This window comes from Chamaea fasciata, unplaced genomic scaffold, assembly GCF_029207755.1.
Source record: "Chamaea fasciata isolate MVZ Bird 193981 ecotype frontalis unplaced genomic scaffold, bChaFas1.0.hap1 SCAF_3, whole genome shotgun sequence".
Taxonomy (NCBI): domain Eukaryota; kingdom Metazoa; phylum Chordata; class Aves; order Passeriformes; family Sylviidae; genus Chamaea; species Chamaea fasciata.
In genome coordinates, this window is record NW_027094088.1 from 82794564 (window position 1) to 82809847 (window position 15284).

Below are 15284 nucleotides of genomic sequence, written 5' to 3' on the forward strand. Positions count from 1 at the left end.
ATCTACAACATATACTTTCCATAGAGTGCACGTGTTGTCATGTAATTATTAAATACACTTATCTAGTCCCCACCCTACTAGCTTCCACTAATAAATCTGATTCAGAAAAGGCACTGGTAAAACTTGTTAAGATTGCAAAACATTGCAGCATTGCCCACCATCATGTTAATAAAAAAAACTTACCAAGCACATGCATTAAGTAGAGTGAGCTTGTTAAACCAAGTCAGGAAGGTCTTAAATAACTCATTCTTAATTCTGTAGGGTATTTTCTATTAACATCACATTTTATTAAAAAAATAAGTTTCCTATATTTAACATGTGTATTAACTTGCTGTATGTGACTGAAGATCTTGAGATCTTTAACACTGAATGACAGGAAATCCAACACTTTCTTCACAGCTTTGAAAAAAGGGTAAAAGGAAGGGAGGATGAAGGGGAGGACAGGAAAGAGAAAGGAAAAGGAGGAAGCACCAGGCCATTCCCAGTAAGAGAACCTAAATAGTTCTACAGCAGCAAAATATGTACCGGCATCACAAATATTAGAAAAAGGAAAACTACTATATCAATGAAACGTGGATATATTCCATATAATTAAAACATACCACTGGGAAAGCCTAGACTAGGAAGGAATACATTCTATCTGCAATTATCTCTCCTCTATTTCAAAGATATTATTTTCCTCCCCTCTCTTGCATAAACTACTATTCCAGTATGCCAGCTGTACTAAAGCCAGATGGATACCCAAGACCCTGTATATTTCCACAACCTGGAACTATTTTATCGCTGTTTTTCCCCACCGATGGCAAGAATACTGGATAAAAATTTGAAGGAGGAAACAACTCAGAGGTGTGCACATTATGTATTTAATTTGTAGTCCAGGAAATTGCCCCCACATTCTTTCAACAAGAAAACTGCAGGAGTCATCTCTAACAGAACACATATATTTGGTGCTTACATATTCTCCATGGGGCCCAAGGTTTATGCGAGAGAAACCAGGGAATGAACAACTCCCCTAAATCCCACAGGTTATCTGTACAAAAGATTAGCAGCCCACAGCTGTACTGCTCTATGTGCAACCACTCTGCCTTGGTGAGAGAACCCCCCTGTAAACAGAGGGTGACACAGAGAGTCCTCTGTGCAGGAATGCCCTGGAAGTAATGTCATTAGCAGCTGTATTTTCAGGGTTTAGTGAGAATGAAAACTCATGGAGGCCATGAAGCACTGGGTTAGACTTGATGTTGTGTACAAAAATAAAATCTCAAGGGGCCCAGAGTTCAGCTAATGAACTCTCTGCTGCTTCTCTTTGGGAGAAGGGAATGGTAAATGACACTCCCAGTAGAAAAATCAAGAGAGAAAATATTATCTGCAAGGAGAGATAGAAGATCCCTCTCTACTCCCACAAATTCCTTCCTGGGAAGTGACATTTTCCGGTTCCCTTCAAAGTTATCTGTATTAGTAGAAAAATGGAGATATATTTATCCTTGCACAAATCTTTTCTTACTTTCTTCACTTCAACGCCAAAGCCTTTCTAGAACAGGGATAAAAGGCTACATTTGCAGTTTAAGCAACAATGACATTTTAGATTGTTGTGAAATCAAAATACAGTGGAAATATCCAAGCAAGTCCCTACATTAGTCTGATGCTACCTAAAGCCAAGAACAAACAAGCAAGCAATGAACACTGGTATTTTGGTTTTTTGCATGGATATTAGAAAAAATAGTAATCATACACTTTTTTCTTTTTAAATGTTCATTACTTAGATAAAGCACATATGAATGTAACATTCAGAATTGTAACATAGAAAATGTAATGTGGGCAATCTGCTGTTCCAAGTACACTTACCAAAATACAATTTTATAATGAAGAAAGTCTCAAAATACACCTGTACAACAATTGGGATCCACAAAATATGATTTAATAGAGTCACTCAAGATCACTTCATTGAAACCACTTTTATAATACTGTTTGAAGAGTTACCTCTGATCAAAGACCACTCTTCCCCCTTTCCCTAGCCTGTCCCACTAAAGCAAGGGTGGAATTGTAATTGCAATGCATATCTTCTAAACCCCCAAATCTGAAGCGGTCCTATGAGCTATGACACTGCCTACACTTAGATACTGGGAGGATGGGAATCACCCTCTCAGAGGCCATGGTACATTGAGACACTTACCCATATTATTGTTTGTAGCGCAAGCAGAATAATCTTGTAAAGGGCAACTAAATAGGGTCAAAATATGAATTAATTATCTCACTACCAAATCATTCCCTATGTGTTACTTAGGCATGTAACATTAAAACTTAACTGAAAAAGAAAAAGGTAACCACTTCATCCTATATTTTCTTTATTTCCTTTATGTTTAGAAGTTGCTATTTAAGTTCTATTAACAGAAATACATAACAAAAGCTCCCTATCAAGTGGAAAAAAAGTAATTACAAATGCTGAAAAAGTTGGCCTCATTAACATATGTACAGACTCACTTAATACACATCTTTGTGGGAATTAAACCATTTTATGACACACATTTATACAGGCATTAAACATTCCCAAGTAACTTTGAGCAGAGAACACGCCAAATCTTTAGTCTGGGTAGACAAAAATGTAGGTTTTAGTTTTGATTGTGGAGCTAACATGCAACAGATACAACATTCAGTCTGAGCTGTTGTTGGTAAGTTGTTCTGTCTTTTCCTGCAAAATTGAATTTGGGTCTTTCTGTCCCTTCTTGTCCTTGTTCTGCTGTTCCTGGAGCGTCAGGATTATTTTTCGAATTTCTTCTCTTTTGGTTTTCATTCTTGGGCGTGGAAACCAGTCTGTTAAGTTCATTGGTAGCTCAAAACTCAAAATGGGATTCTGAAAAAAAAGGTCATTTGGATATTACAGTAAATAGTTATAACCTAAATGACTGAAGAAAACTATAATGAGGAAAAGTACATTCTTCCTCACTTCATTCCATGAGCATAGAACAAAATTTCTGCAATTTCTGTGTTTTGTATGTGTGTAATTATGGTAAAATCAATCAAGCTTCAGTATGTTATAGACTAAAATCCATCCAGATCACAGTCCTGATTATAAGAATGCCTGAACAATCTACTGTGTTTGCTACATCTTTTAGACTAAGCATTTGTCTGCATAAATGTGTAAAACTCTTCTAATTAAAAAAAAAAAAAAAGCGAGTGAGAGAGAAAACTACTGTAAAGATATAGGACAATTTTTAAGAATCATTAGCATCAAAATCTAGAGCTGATCAGGAGTCCAAAACATTCCTCTTCTTATAAATAACCTTTAGGATCATGACCAACTAGGCAAGACAGATTTAGATTTCACCCTAGAAAACAAAGTCTCTGCCGACTGCCAATGCTTTCTATACTTACATTCTGTTTTCTTGCTAGGTATCATTCGTCCAAACAATCACAGTAATAAACATTACAAAGCATTATTTTCTCCTCTTCAGTGATACTGTACAACAATTCCACCCTAACCAAATGACAATTTGGAGAATAGTGCTGTCTCTCAACGAAATTCCTCCCTTTCTGTACTCTGGTTTACATCATCAGGGTTCTTTAAGAGGGAATTCCATTCATCACTAAGGCAAGATCAGCAAGGCTGCTAGTGGAAAAAAACTAGTGACACTCTGCACAGGAACATGTCAGTGCCTAACGCTGGACTAGTTTCTTGGTGTCTTTTCAGTGCGGGGCAGACACGCGGTGTCACGGTGAGAGGCGGGCTGCGCTGCGCTGCGCCCCGCAGGCTCCGGGCAGCCGGCGCTGCCCCCCCGCAGCGGCCCCTGGCGGCCGTCAAGGGCACGGCGGGCTCGGAGCGCTGAGCGTCCCGGCTGCGACAGCCCGCCGCGGCGCCCCTCACGGCTCACCCACTCGGACAAGCGAGTCTCGCTTTCAGAAGACACACATCGTGATTTTAGCACTTAAAGTAAATCCACAAAAAACAAAAAGATGTGCCTGAACAGGTCACAAACATCAGATTAACCACCTGCTCCCACATACTCTCCATCAAGTTTGTAGGGCTGGCGCAAAATGAGACTGTGGGCAATTTTCCAAATACAAAGCAGCTGAAATTGTTCGCTGAGTAACTTCAAGACAGTCTAGTACTGTGCAGCCAGCTCAGGTTTTCCCTCTCCACTGGAGTTACTTCTGAGAATATCCTGTGATTTGCTCTCTGACACGTGTGTGTCGTGGCTATTCTCCCGCAGACGAAGCAGCTGCACATTGCCAGATTAGGCAGCACAAGGGATTCAGCCCGACATAATCCAGCAATCAATTCACAAAAAGGAATGGGCTAAGATTAATAAAACTTGGTTTCTCCTCGTACCCCCAGTGAACAAAACAGGAGGCACTTGGTTATGGTTCTAAGCTCTCAGGAACTCATCGATAAAGCAAAGCTTTTGCCTTCCCGTTTGCATGAATTCCTTCTGCTAAAGCCTTACTGCTCTTGTGTAACGTACAAATGGAGGGAGGGCTGAATGGATCAGTGGCCAGCTTTGCCAGGGAAGGGTTAGCTACAGAGTTTAGAACAATGCACTAAAGCACCAGGGATTCTAAAGAGTTACTGTCCCATGCAGGCAGCAATCTCACTTGACGATCATTTCTCCTCCCAGTCTAGACCAGAAGGTGCTAATGCCTCCACTTGTGAAAGGAGCTGTAATTTGAAGACCAAGTCAGCTTGCAAGTAAGCAAGCATTCAAACAATTCCTTCAATGGAAACAAAATTTGCCACTTAGCTGTAATGATTTCACTTACACGTTTTCTTACAAGTTAAAAATACCCCCAAAAGAAACATAAACCCCCTACCTGCGCCACATTTCTGAATTTATTCAGTCACAGTTCTCATGGGAAAATGATCAAGCTTTTTGTAGTGCATTTGTAGTTTAGATTTTAAACTCAAGCTCCTACAGGATGATTTTAAAGGGTACACAGCAGAAGAACTGAAAGGAAGACTCTAAATGTGTTTTCTTTAGATTCTCTCAGAAAATTTCATGGCTTATGATTTCTTTTATGTACTTACAACTAAAAAGGATAACTAGTTTATTTCCAAAAAAGTTACTGTGTATTTATGTATAAATTAATTTATAATGCATGATCTCATTAATAGGTATTGAGCTACACTAGCTTTTTATAGTTGTAATCTATAGTTTAATTAAAATTAATTAAAATTAATTTAAAAAGTTATAATTTTCACAGCTTATATTTGATTGCTGCAAGGATCAAAAGTAGCTTAAAAAAACATGTATACCTCAAAAAAGCTCTCCACATACTGGAGGATGTACACTCCACAATCACTGAAGTTGTTCTGCTGTGGCACTTTTGGGTTGGAACCTTTCATGACATCTTTGGAAAAGCTTCTTTTGCTGCCTTTCCTGACCTCCCATTCCACCTCTAAGTATCTACAATAGAAGATCATGCAAATTAAAAGAGTTTTATTCCTTGAATAAACAAACAAACCAACCAACCAACCCTCAAAAACAACAAACAATCACCCCAAACAAAAACAAAAAAAACCCCACCCAAAAATCCCCAAAACAAAAACCAAACCAAACCAAACTAAAAAAGCCCCAAGCACCAGATAGGAAACTTACTCCCTTAGTGTTTTCACAACATTTGACCGGGAGGGGCCTCTCAGTGAGTCCATAAGCAAAATGCAGGGCCTAACAGAGAACACAAGTTTTAAGTACACAGTATTTCACAGTGGCTTGAAAAACACAATGTTACACAGAACTAGTTTGCAGAGTAGCCTTAACAAAACTAGATCAATACTCCAAAGTTCTGCCACACTGCTGTAACCTCCTAATTGGGATAGCTAAATGGCAAGTTATCTTTATATTTAACCATACACTAAGTACACTTAAGAATGTACTTAGAAAATACAGTACTGTCAGACAATTTCTTACAGTTGCTTAAAACACCTTCAGGTGTCTAATGCTCTTTTATCTGCACAAGTTATCTGGGACACTGGCAAGAGAAAGAAAGGGACCAGAGCCCACAAACGTCCTGCTGGAGTAACAGCTTGAGGAGAGATGAGACACTTCACAGCACACTAGAAGACATTAGGAAATCATGTTCAAGAAGTGATCCCAGCCTGAATCTGTAATCCAGCTGGTAGTTACACATAAAACACCCACCAAATCTATTTGGAAGACTTTAAAAAATAATCTATCTATAACCAAGTATAAGTCTGCTCGAGTCCTCTCCCATACCCTACAGATGCTGGTATCCTATCACTCATCCTAAAGCACACTACTTTTCAGGAGCCACAAGCACAGCAATCTTGTCAGCCACCTTACATGCACATTGGATTTATACATCAAAGCTAACTCACACCAGAGTTCAGAATTTCAGCATTGCATGTAATATGTATTTTGAGCGATAAATAAATGCAACTACTTTTCACAAAACTCTGCTTTTTGTTATCTAACAACAATACATACACATTCAAAGTATCATTTGAAGAAACTTCAAGCTAGTAAATTCAGACAAAATATCTGCATGCATTTATGTATAGGTGTGTTTGCATTTATAAACTAATTTACACATATGCAATTTTTTTAGGCAGAAGCATATAATCAGTTGAATAATGTTTGCTTGTACTTGTTTTAATTTCTGATAAAAGTATTTATATAGGTACTGCTCTTTAAAAAAGCATTAAATGCTCTTTAAAATGCTCTTCTAAAAAATGTAGTACTTTGCAGGGGGAAGAAGTGACAACTTTTCCAAGGTAATTTTCTATTTTATATAGAAGTAGATTTAAAATATGCTAACAGTAAAGTACTTAAGTGCCCTTAATGACTTTTGATACTTAACGTCAAAGATGTTATGAAATTTCACACTGGATTAAAATACAGTCTGCTGGAAAGTATTATGTACAGATAATCTGTTATCAAAATGGGACAAATTTAGCCAAGCTGTAATAGAAAGCTTATAAATAATCTTAAAACACACAGCACAGATGGACTTTTCCTTGAAAAGGTATTAAGTCATATATTTCATAACACGTATAAATCTGTAATTCTGTTCTGCCTCCTAAGAATGTACTGTGAGTGTACTGTGAAAGTCTTCACCTTCTAGTAAACCTTGTATTCACAAGAAAGGAAATACAAAAACAGATAAATTATGAACAAAATACAAAGGCAACTGTCAAGACAGCAATACTAGTGACAATATTTCTGGATTTCAAATCATGCATCTGTCACACCGTAATGCAAAGAACTGCAGTCAGTATTTACTAAGAAATTATTCCTGGGTATCAAATATTAAAAAAGAAAAGTTTGCAAATCCAGAACAGATAAAAATCTTTTTTAAAGTGTGGAACGCTTTTATTAGAGAAAAAAGAACAGACATAGACAACAAAGAGGAACAGCTACAACCCAATTAGATAAGGGGGCAGTTAAAAATTACTCCCATTTTCCTTTACTTATACGAGTAGTAGACAAAGGGTTTCTTTACTATTACTTTAATTATTTAATTAAAAAACATTCATCTGCTTCTTAATATAGGATACATTTGAACATGCTTCTGCACCTTGTTTTTGTAGGAATCCAAGTGGAAAATACCAAAGAACAGCCTTATTGGAAGAAACAAACTTCATTTGCCTGATGTTGCACACAGGCTTAACAGAAACCAAAAAAGCTATTATTGTACTAGTAGTTTCGTTCAATAAATTTTCTACTCACTGATGATTTTAATATAAAGTTCTCTCTCAAACCCTAACAGCATGCTGATTTAAGTATTTTAAGATTCATGTATGACTATTTCTCGCAATTACTGTGTTTTATATTTCATAAGCTTATATGAAATTTCTATTTTACCTGTTTTAATACTTACTGTTTGCAGATGGTTGGCTTCAGGTACCATTGTCCCATTTCTGAATTACAGTTATCATCTACAAGGCCACCATCATCACTACTGTCATCCTACAGAAGCAATGTGGTTACAGGTGTTTAAAAGCTAATACTGTTTTTCCAAACAGACGCAAAAGAAATTATTGTTACGCTTACCATTTTCATTCAAGACCTCAAGACCAATAACTAAGTTTAATAAAGAAATGAAAGCTTTAATCTGCAATGATTCACTGTTTGTTAACCTGATCAACTTTTAGTCACACAGTTTCTGAAATTCATGCTAGAATGACATGGATTGAATGCTGCCATTTATTTAAGGTCTGTGAAACTAGACATTTTCAAAACACTGCTGGCTTACAAGAGGTGTATCTCCGTTATTTGGTTATAATCCAAATTATCAATATTTTCCCTTGCCAGTGAATGCTAGAAACTTGCTTGACAGTTTCATTTATGTTACCTTCTAGGTGAAATGAGACAAGATCTGCAACAAGCTCAGAAATAGTATTTTTGCTCCAAAATGCAACAGCTTGATTCTTAGGGCAAGTAAAATTACACAACCATGATACACAGGATTATGGACTGCAAAAACAGTCAAAAACCACAAGCCTGGAAATATCCTCTAGCCTTCTGTCTTCAAAACTGATTGCTGTGAAGGTTATGGAAGTTTTATGAACAACAGCACTAAGTTGTTGTACCAAGAAGAATCCCAATGATCGATAGTTTCTTAACCTTCCATTGAGTTCAGTATTACTACCACAGACCACTGCGTTATGGGAAAAGAGGTGCTTTCCAAAAATGGCAATCTCTGTACCAGCATGATTTGAGAACATTTTTGTAAGCATTGTGTACATTTCATTAACACACAGGATCCTGGCACTGAAATCCTCAAGCTATCCCATGAACATGTTAAATTAGAAACTACTGCCTAGCTCCTCACATACTTGTTCATGTTGCAGACTCAATTCTTTTTTTAGCAGATGAAAAGGCTGGTACACTCAGCTTGCCATGGTCATTTCTACACTTGCTTTGTGGATTCTAGAAAGTATCAGTGACAGCTTCATCCTGAATTAAATTCTAGGCTACACAGCAACTAAGGAGTTTGGATGCTCCTTTTCTCAAGGAATGCAGCTGGCCATTTGCTTGCTTCCCTGCCTTCATGCCATGAATTTCAGACTGGAAATACTGTACTACTTATTCTCCATCTTCTGGAAACTCTAACTGCTACAAAACAGACAGGCAGTTCCATCAGGCAAAACTCAGAATGTTTGCACAGTTGGCATGACAGGAGAGGTGGGCTAAGTCCAGCTGAAAAGCACAGTTGGGTTTCAACATCCCAACTGTTGTGTGTACACATATAAATAGCTACTTGGAAGTCATTACAGATAGCTGCAGACTGTAAAATAATAGTTTGTTCTGGACTCAGAGGTCAGAAAAGGTCATACACCTGGAACATGAGCAGGAAAGCCAATTAGGAAGAGCAAATGTATAACTTCTGGCCTGCTCACATTGAACTTACACTTGTGGAAGCAACAGAGCTATGGAATAATGCCCTCATACCCAGCACTGAGTCACTCAGGGACATTTTAATATTCAGTCTTTCCACAGCTTTAAAATCTAAATGTTTCCCAATGAACAAGAACGGTACTGAATTATAAATCCAAGCTGTGTAAATCTGATCAAAAAAAGCTCCCATGAAACAAAACTATAAGAGCAGAACATACTTAAAAATGTGTCTGGTTATATTCAAGAAATGCAGCTGAAAGAAGAGTAACTTGTTCTTGGGTTTAGGAGATGAACATGGAGACAAAAGACAGAAGTGTACTGACTTTCAGTGTTCCCATTAAAATCACTGTGCAATACTGCCATTACACAAAAAACTCACAAAATTAAATGCAGGATCAGTACAGCAGTTTTCTATTCAACAGTCAAATGAACAAATGTATAATCCTCTCTGTCAGCTAACCTGCAGATTTTTGTAGGTAACCAGTGCTTTGGACTTGACACTTGTAAAGCTAAGTAGCTTTAGACAAAGCACTTTCACAATCTGTACACCGCTTTTAAGCTGTCCATTCAAAATACAACACAACAGTTCACATTTCCTAAATAAAATTGCTAAATTCTTTACCTGGTTATCTTGGTCTTCAGAAAAATCTATAAGCTCATCTTCATTTAGTTTATTGCCATCAGCTGAGTCTTCACTATAGTTCAGTCTGATTTTGTGCAATCCATCTGTATCAATCACAGACAGCAGATTATTTAAATCTGTATCAATCACAGAGAGCAGAATATTTAAACACAAATACTACGTCATCACTGAAGACCAAACTCATTTTAAACACCTCAGATTTCCTCAGGATTGCTCATGGTAACTGTGATACAGCTAACATATAATTTACTCATGCGTATGAACAAAAGTGAAAAGCTTCTTCTAAGTAGCACAACAGAAACTATTTCTTATTGTGTGAAATGCCTAAAAAAAATTTGAAACACCTAGACTAAAACCCACCGTGAAATTTCCCCATAGTTCCATGGAGCCTTTGTAACAGTCTAAATTGGTACTGCTACCAAAACGGGCACTCTGATACGCTCTCTAAAATAACTATTTATTCCCATTCCTAGCTGGTTCCTTTCATAACACCAAATACATTCATACACACAGTGGATCACACTGAAAAAGGCAGTCACTAGCTTATTACTTTTTAAACTGGAGTAATTTCCTCCATGTGCAGATACATGAAGACTAGTGTTGGTAGAAGGGAAAAGGCAGCTTGGGAACACACTGGTAGGGAGGGCAGAAGGAAGGATCAGCTCTCCTGGGAGCAGCAGCTTACAAATATTTCACAGTTTGTTACATAAAAAGATTATCTGTAAATTCACTCCCAATGACCTCTACATATTTAGTCACATAGTTAGTGGGGAACAGCATCAGAAGAAAAAAAAATTATGAATGTTCTAGCTATACCTGTACAAGAAACAAATACAGACAGCTACAGGCTCACTAGTCTTACTATGACCATACAAAACTTCAGAACAGATTTTGCTGGAAAAAGTAGTAAACTGTGGAAATAAATTAAAAACAAATAATTCATGCCAGCAAAACTTGACATCTTCCTAGGAAGGGGCTATGTAATATGTCAAAACAATGACAAAAATAAAAGTATTGGTGATGGTGTCATTGGAGGACATATTATCTATTAAAGGAAACTAGGATTTCTGTAAGAACAGTAAATAGGGCAGTGAAGTAGCAAGTGGAAAAAAAAAGGAGAACATCTGCATTTGAGAATATTTCTAAAGAGATGTTAAGGTAACAGTTTGGAAAGAGGTCACCAATGGAGTTCCACAGGGACAAACTTGGGAATTAGTCTTACTCAGTACCTTGGAAAAGAAAGACCTTAGCATAAGAAGTAGGTCATATACTAATGTGACTTACTGCTGACATATTTCTAAAAGATAAAAACTGGTATTGGGACAAATCACATCTTAGTCAAAACCTGAGAAATAAAAAAGGATTAGATAAGTAATAAGAATAGAGATATTTTTGATGGCTTCAAAGTTATTTACAAATGAACTTCTACAGATTCACAAGTTCAACACCAGGATTTAGTTTGAGATCAAGCCATCTCAGTCTAGGCTCCCATGTGTAGCTAGCACTTAGGGGTCTCCATGTTAAGAAACCATAATCAGAGCACAGAGCTACTTAACTGAACAGCTACTCTGTATCTGTTTTAGGAGGAGAGGAGGAAGTCTCCTGGCTTCACTGACTACACTATCAGAGGCACATGTGGTCTTTTGAGATATCCGTGGATACCCAGGACTTACAGATGGATTTGGCACAGTCAAGACCCACACCCCTCTAGAGTTGCCCAGATAACCCAAGGCAGAACGTCTATCTTTCATCTGGTTGAAATGGATGTTTAAATACAGTGTATCTAAATCCAACTGCCTAAACAAATCCTTCGGTCAATCTCACCCTTAAATCAGAACTGTTCCTCCTGAGAATATTCGCTTTAATGAAAGGCTGCACCATCTTCAACAGCTGAGCAAGAGAGTCTGAGCATTCAAGTTAGAAAGAGAATGACTATCAGCTGCCAATACAATGGAGCCAGAAAAAACCCACAAGAAATGTAATCCTAAAAAAAATCTGTCATAAAGCACATTCCAATTACAGACAAGCAACAATAACAGCATCCGAGACATGAGACCATATCATACAGCAGCAATATCATAAACAGTAACAATCACACATAAAATAAAAAATCAACTCAAGAACACATCTACACGCACCCCCAGGACCCCTCCAAGACCTTCTAGCAACAGTGACAATGCTATCACAAATTAATGCATTTAGAATAGAAATTAGTTGTGCTTACATCCACAAAGATACTGAAGTTGAAATGGCCTGCAGCATACAGATTAAACCATATGACTGGTAATGTTTTCAGAACTTGTACTATAAGGTATACAATTCCTTGCTGTGTAAACTAAGTCAGTAGGAATACTACTGGTGACTAAAGTAAAAGCTTTTGCATAATCCAGTGTTTCCTAGTCTATGCCTTAAGGAGACCCAAATGTTGCAGTGAACAGAGAAAACAACCGTTTTCTAATTCCTTCACCTGCCTTTAAAAGTATGCCAGCTCCTTTGTTCACTTGGGTACAAACACGATTGCAGATTGGTGAGCGCAGTCTCCACAGCAGCGATGAATTGAGAAAGCCTCTCTAAATGTAACACAGTGGTCATGGAGGAAATTTTTTTTTTTTTTTAGAATTATTTTCTTCTTACTCTTTTTACGTACTTCCTTATCAGGACATTAAAGAAATGAAGAGTGTTGAAGCAAAACATCAAATGATAAAAGACACTGATATTAAGGCTGCTCACATCATCTTAGGTCAGTTTTCCCCTGTATGTACATTATAAGGATGCAGGGTTAACTACTATTCTTTCATTAACAACTGCAATCTTGAGGGATGCAAAGTGGTATCTACAAAATTATTCTGCTTGAAGAAAGCTCATATAATTGAAAAATTAATCTGATCTAGGAAAATAGTGTTTTATCTCCAGCCCTTTGCCATGAGAGTTAATGCCAATAAAGCCACAAAAACTTTTTAAATGCAGTGGCTATGAATTACTTATGTTGCAAGCACTTCAAGTTAAGCCATATACTAAACTTTTGAAGGACGAAGTTTACATCCTTGCAGAAGTAGTAACAGATCCGAAATCTCCAAATATTTCATTAAAATGTGCATATTTTTACAATTACATACCCATAGATTGGCTAGCAGCTGTGAATTCACCCTGTATACCATTTTCATCCAGTGTTCTATGGTCTAGTTTATGGCATGCTGATTCCACAGTGTTAGGTTCATCCACATCACTGTCTATTTGATTCAGTTTTTTGAAAGCACTTTTTCCCCTACAAGGACTTCTTCTGCAACACGAAGAGTCACTGTCCTCTGTTTCAGTGTTTGGGTCGATTAAAGCTGTACTGTACTTTTTGGTAAACGTCTTCTTTGCTGTGGACTTGGAAGGCGAGTTTTGTGCATCTAATTCATTTGGCAAAGGAGATGGTGTGCTGCTCTCTCCATCTGAAGAGGAAGATTTCATGGGCATTGCAGCATTTTCATGATAATGGGGATTTGGTTCATATTTGGGTTTTTCTAAACCAGGAAAACAGATAACAGCCAAAAACCAGTGGGCGCTGCAAAGGAAGAAAATACATTAAAATTTAGCAATTACATTAATGACCCCCATAATTACTCAAAGATAAACAACACCAGCTGTTCACTTTTCTGACCAGGTTTTATTCAAGCCTTCAGAGGCTTCTGTAAAAGTATGATTTCTCCACGCAAATAATCACCAACAAATTAATTAATATGAAGCAGGTCGTTGAAAACAGGTGCTGTCTTAAATATTTATTTCAATTTGCTCACACTTTATAACATTTTTTTCTTTCTCTGAATTGAAGCTTATTTGGTTTTTAACATTTTCTTCATTAATGCATGAATTAGAGATTGTAGAGTTCATGTTTTATGGCTGTTTGAAGTTTTCTAGTAGTTCAGCACTAGCAACACAAGTAGTCAGATCTACTGGTACGGTTGAATTGCCCATATTCTTCCACATATGAGATCTTTCAACTGTATTTAACACTTCACATTTTTAAAGAAATCTTGTCAACAGTAAAGAAGGAGAAAAAGAGTGCTTGCAATGCCATCACAATGGCTCTGCTGCTTTCCTCACCCTTCAAAGAACTCGCATTCTAACTTTTCCAAATCAATACCAGTTTATATTTCCCCCAACACAATGTGTAAGTTTTGCAACAGTTTCCTCCTATTTCCTTGCTTTTTTAGGCTTCACTGACTTGCCATTTAATCAGAACTAGAGCAGCAGCAAATCCAGGGACCGAGGTATTACAAATAGGTTTTGATTGTCCAATTAAGAAATTTTCTGAGGGATCTTTGATCATCTACAGCAAATAACAGAACAGAAGCCAACTATGTATTATACAGGTGAAGTCACATTTCAATGTGTCTTAGGAGACTAAAGAAAAAGCAGTAGCAAAAAATGCATGCCATATTAAAAAAATAATTAGATGGTTATGAAGCCTAAACTCCATCAAAACTTAATGGCAGTTCAAGTAAGTGGCCATAGAAAGCAGCACGAGTGGTATGGTTTGTCTTGAATGATTCACCACACCTAATAAACATATTAAGTACTGCCCAACCCTGGAATTAGAATGTACTCTATTAACAGAGACTTTATGTACCAATTATGCCAGTAGACTAGCATATTAACCTGGATATAAGAAGAGAACAGCTCCTAACTTTCAAGAGAATAACCTGTTTTCACTGGACACCTGAAAAAGAAGGATTGTACAGCCAAAGGACATGGACGTAGCCATGCCTAAATCGAGACACACTGTTCTGAAGTTGATTCTGCCCTAGAGTCAACCTGCCCACCTCCAGTTATAGTTTGACAGCTGGTTAGATGATGAGCCTACATTCCCTAAACTAGTGGTTATGAGGCAGTCTGGAAAAACTTGATGGAACTAGACACCAAAACGCAGCAACTCCCCAACAAACCACCACTTTCTCATCTCCCTGGTTATTTTCCTGCTCTGCAATAATATTCTTACTGTACTGATGTGAACAATATGCCTTCAGTACGCACTGTTATGTTCTGCTTGCTGAGACAAACACTGCTTTGGTTCCTTATCAGTAAGTGAACAAGACAAGGAAAACGATTGTGTTTTAAGTTACTAGCAATGTTAACTAATTCTTTTAAAACCACAGAACTATCTGTTTTCCTTTCCAGGTGACTTCTAAATCACACTCATTTCTCCTCTGCATAACCTCATTTCTTCTATGCATAACCCATGTGCTTATGTGAATGACACATGAGAGGATGGTGGGAAGTGAACTACATAACAAGTGCGAAGACAG

At 37.4% G+C, this 15284-nt stretch overlaps 1 protein-coding gene across 4 annotated transcripts in view; it reads right to left on the reverse strand.

Moving 5' to 3' along the window:
* Positions 1-272: 272 nt before the first annotated feature.
* The window catches only part of SENP6 (SUMO specific peptidase 6), a 72995-nt gene continuing 57983 nt past the window's right edge, over positions 273-15284 (reverse strand). For 2 of the 4 annotated variants that reach the window (XM_066179664.1, XM_066179661.1), the window contains 7 exons: positions 13110-13543; positions 12465-12563; positions 9973-10076; positions 7831-7919; positions 5589-5657; positions 5246-5396; positions 273-2848 (listed from right to left, as the gene is read on the reverse strand). In XM_066179664.1, the coding sequence (XP_066035761.1) occupies positions 2648-2848; positions 5246-5396; positions 5589-5657; positions 7831-7919; positions 9973-10076; positions 12465-12563; positions 13110-13543 (1147 nt within the window). In that variant the 3' untranslated portion in view covers positions 273-2647. The remainder of the gene's footprint in view (positions 2849-5245; positions 5397-5588; positions 5658-7830; positions 7920-9972; positions 10077-12464; positions 12564-13109; positions 13544-15284) is intronic. The other 2 variants (XM_066179665.1, XM_066179663.1) reach the window with 1 other exon arrangement.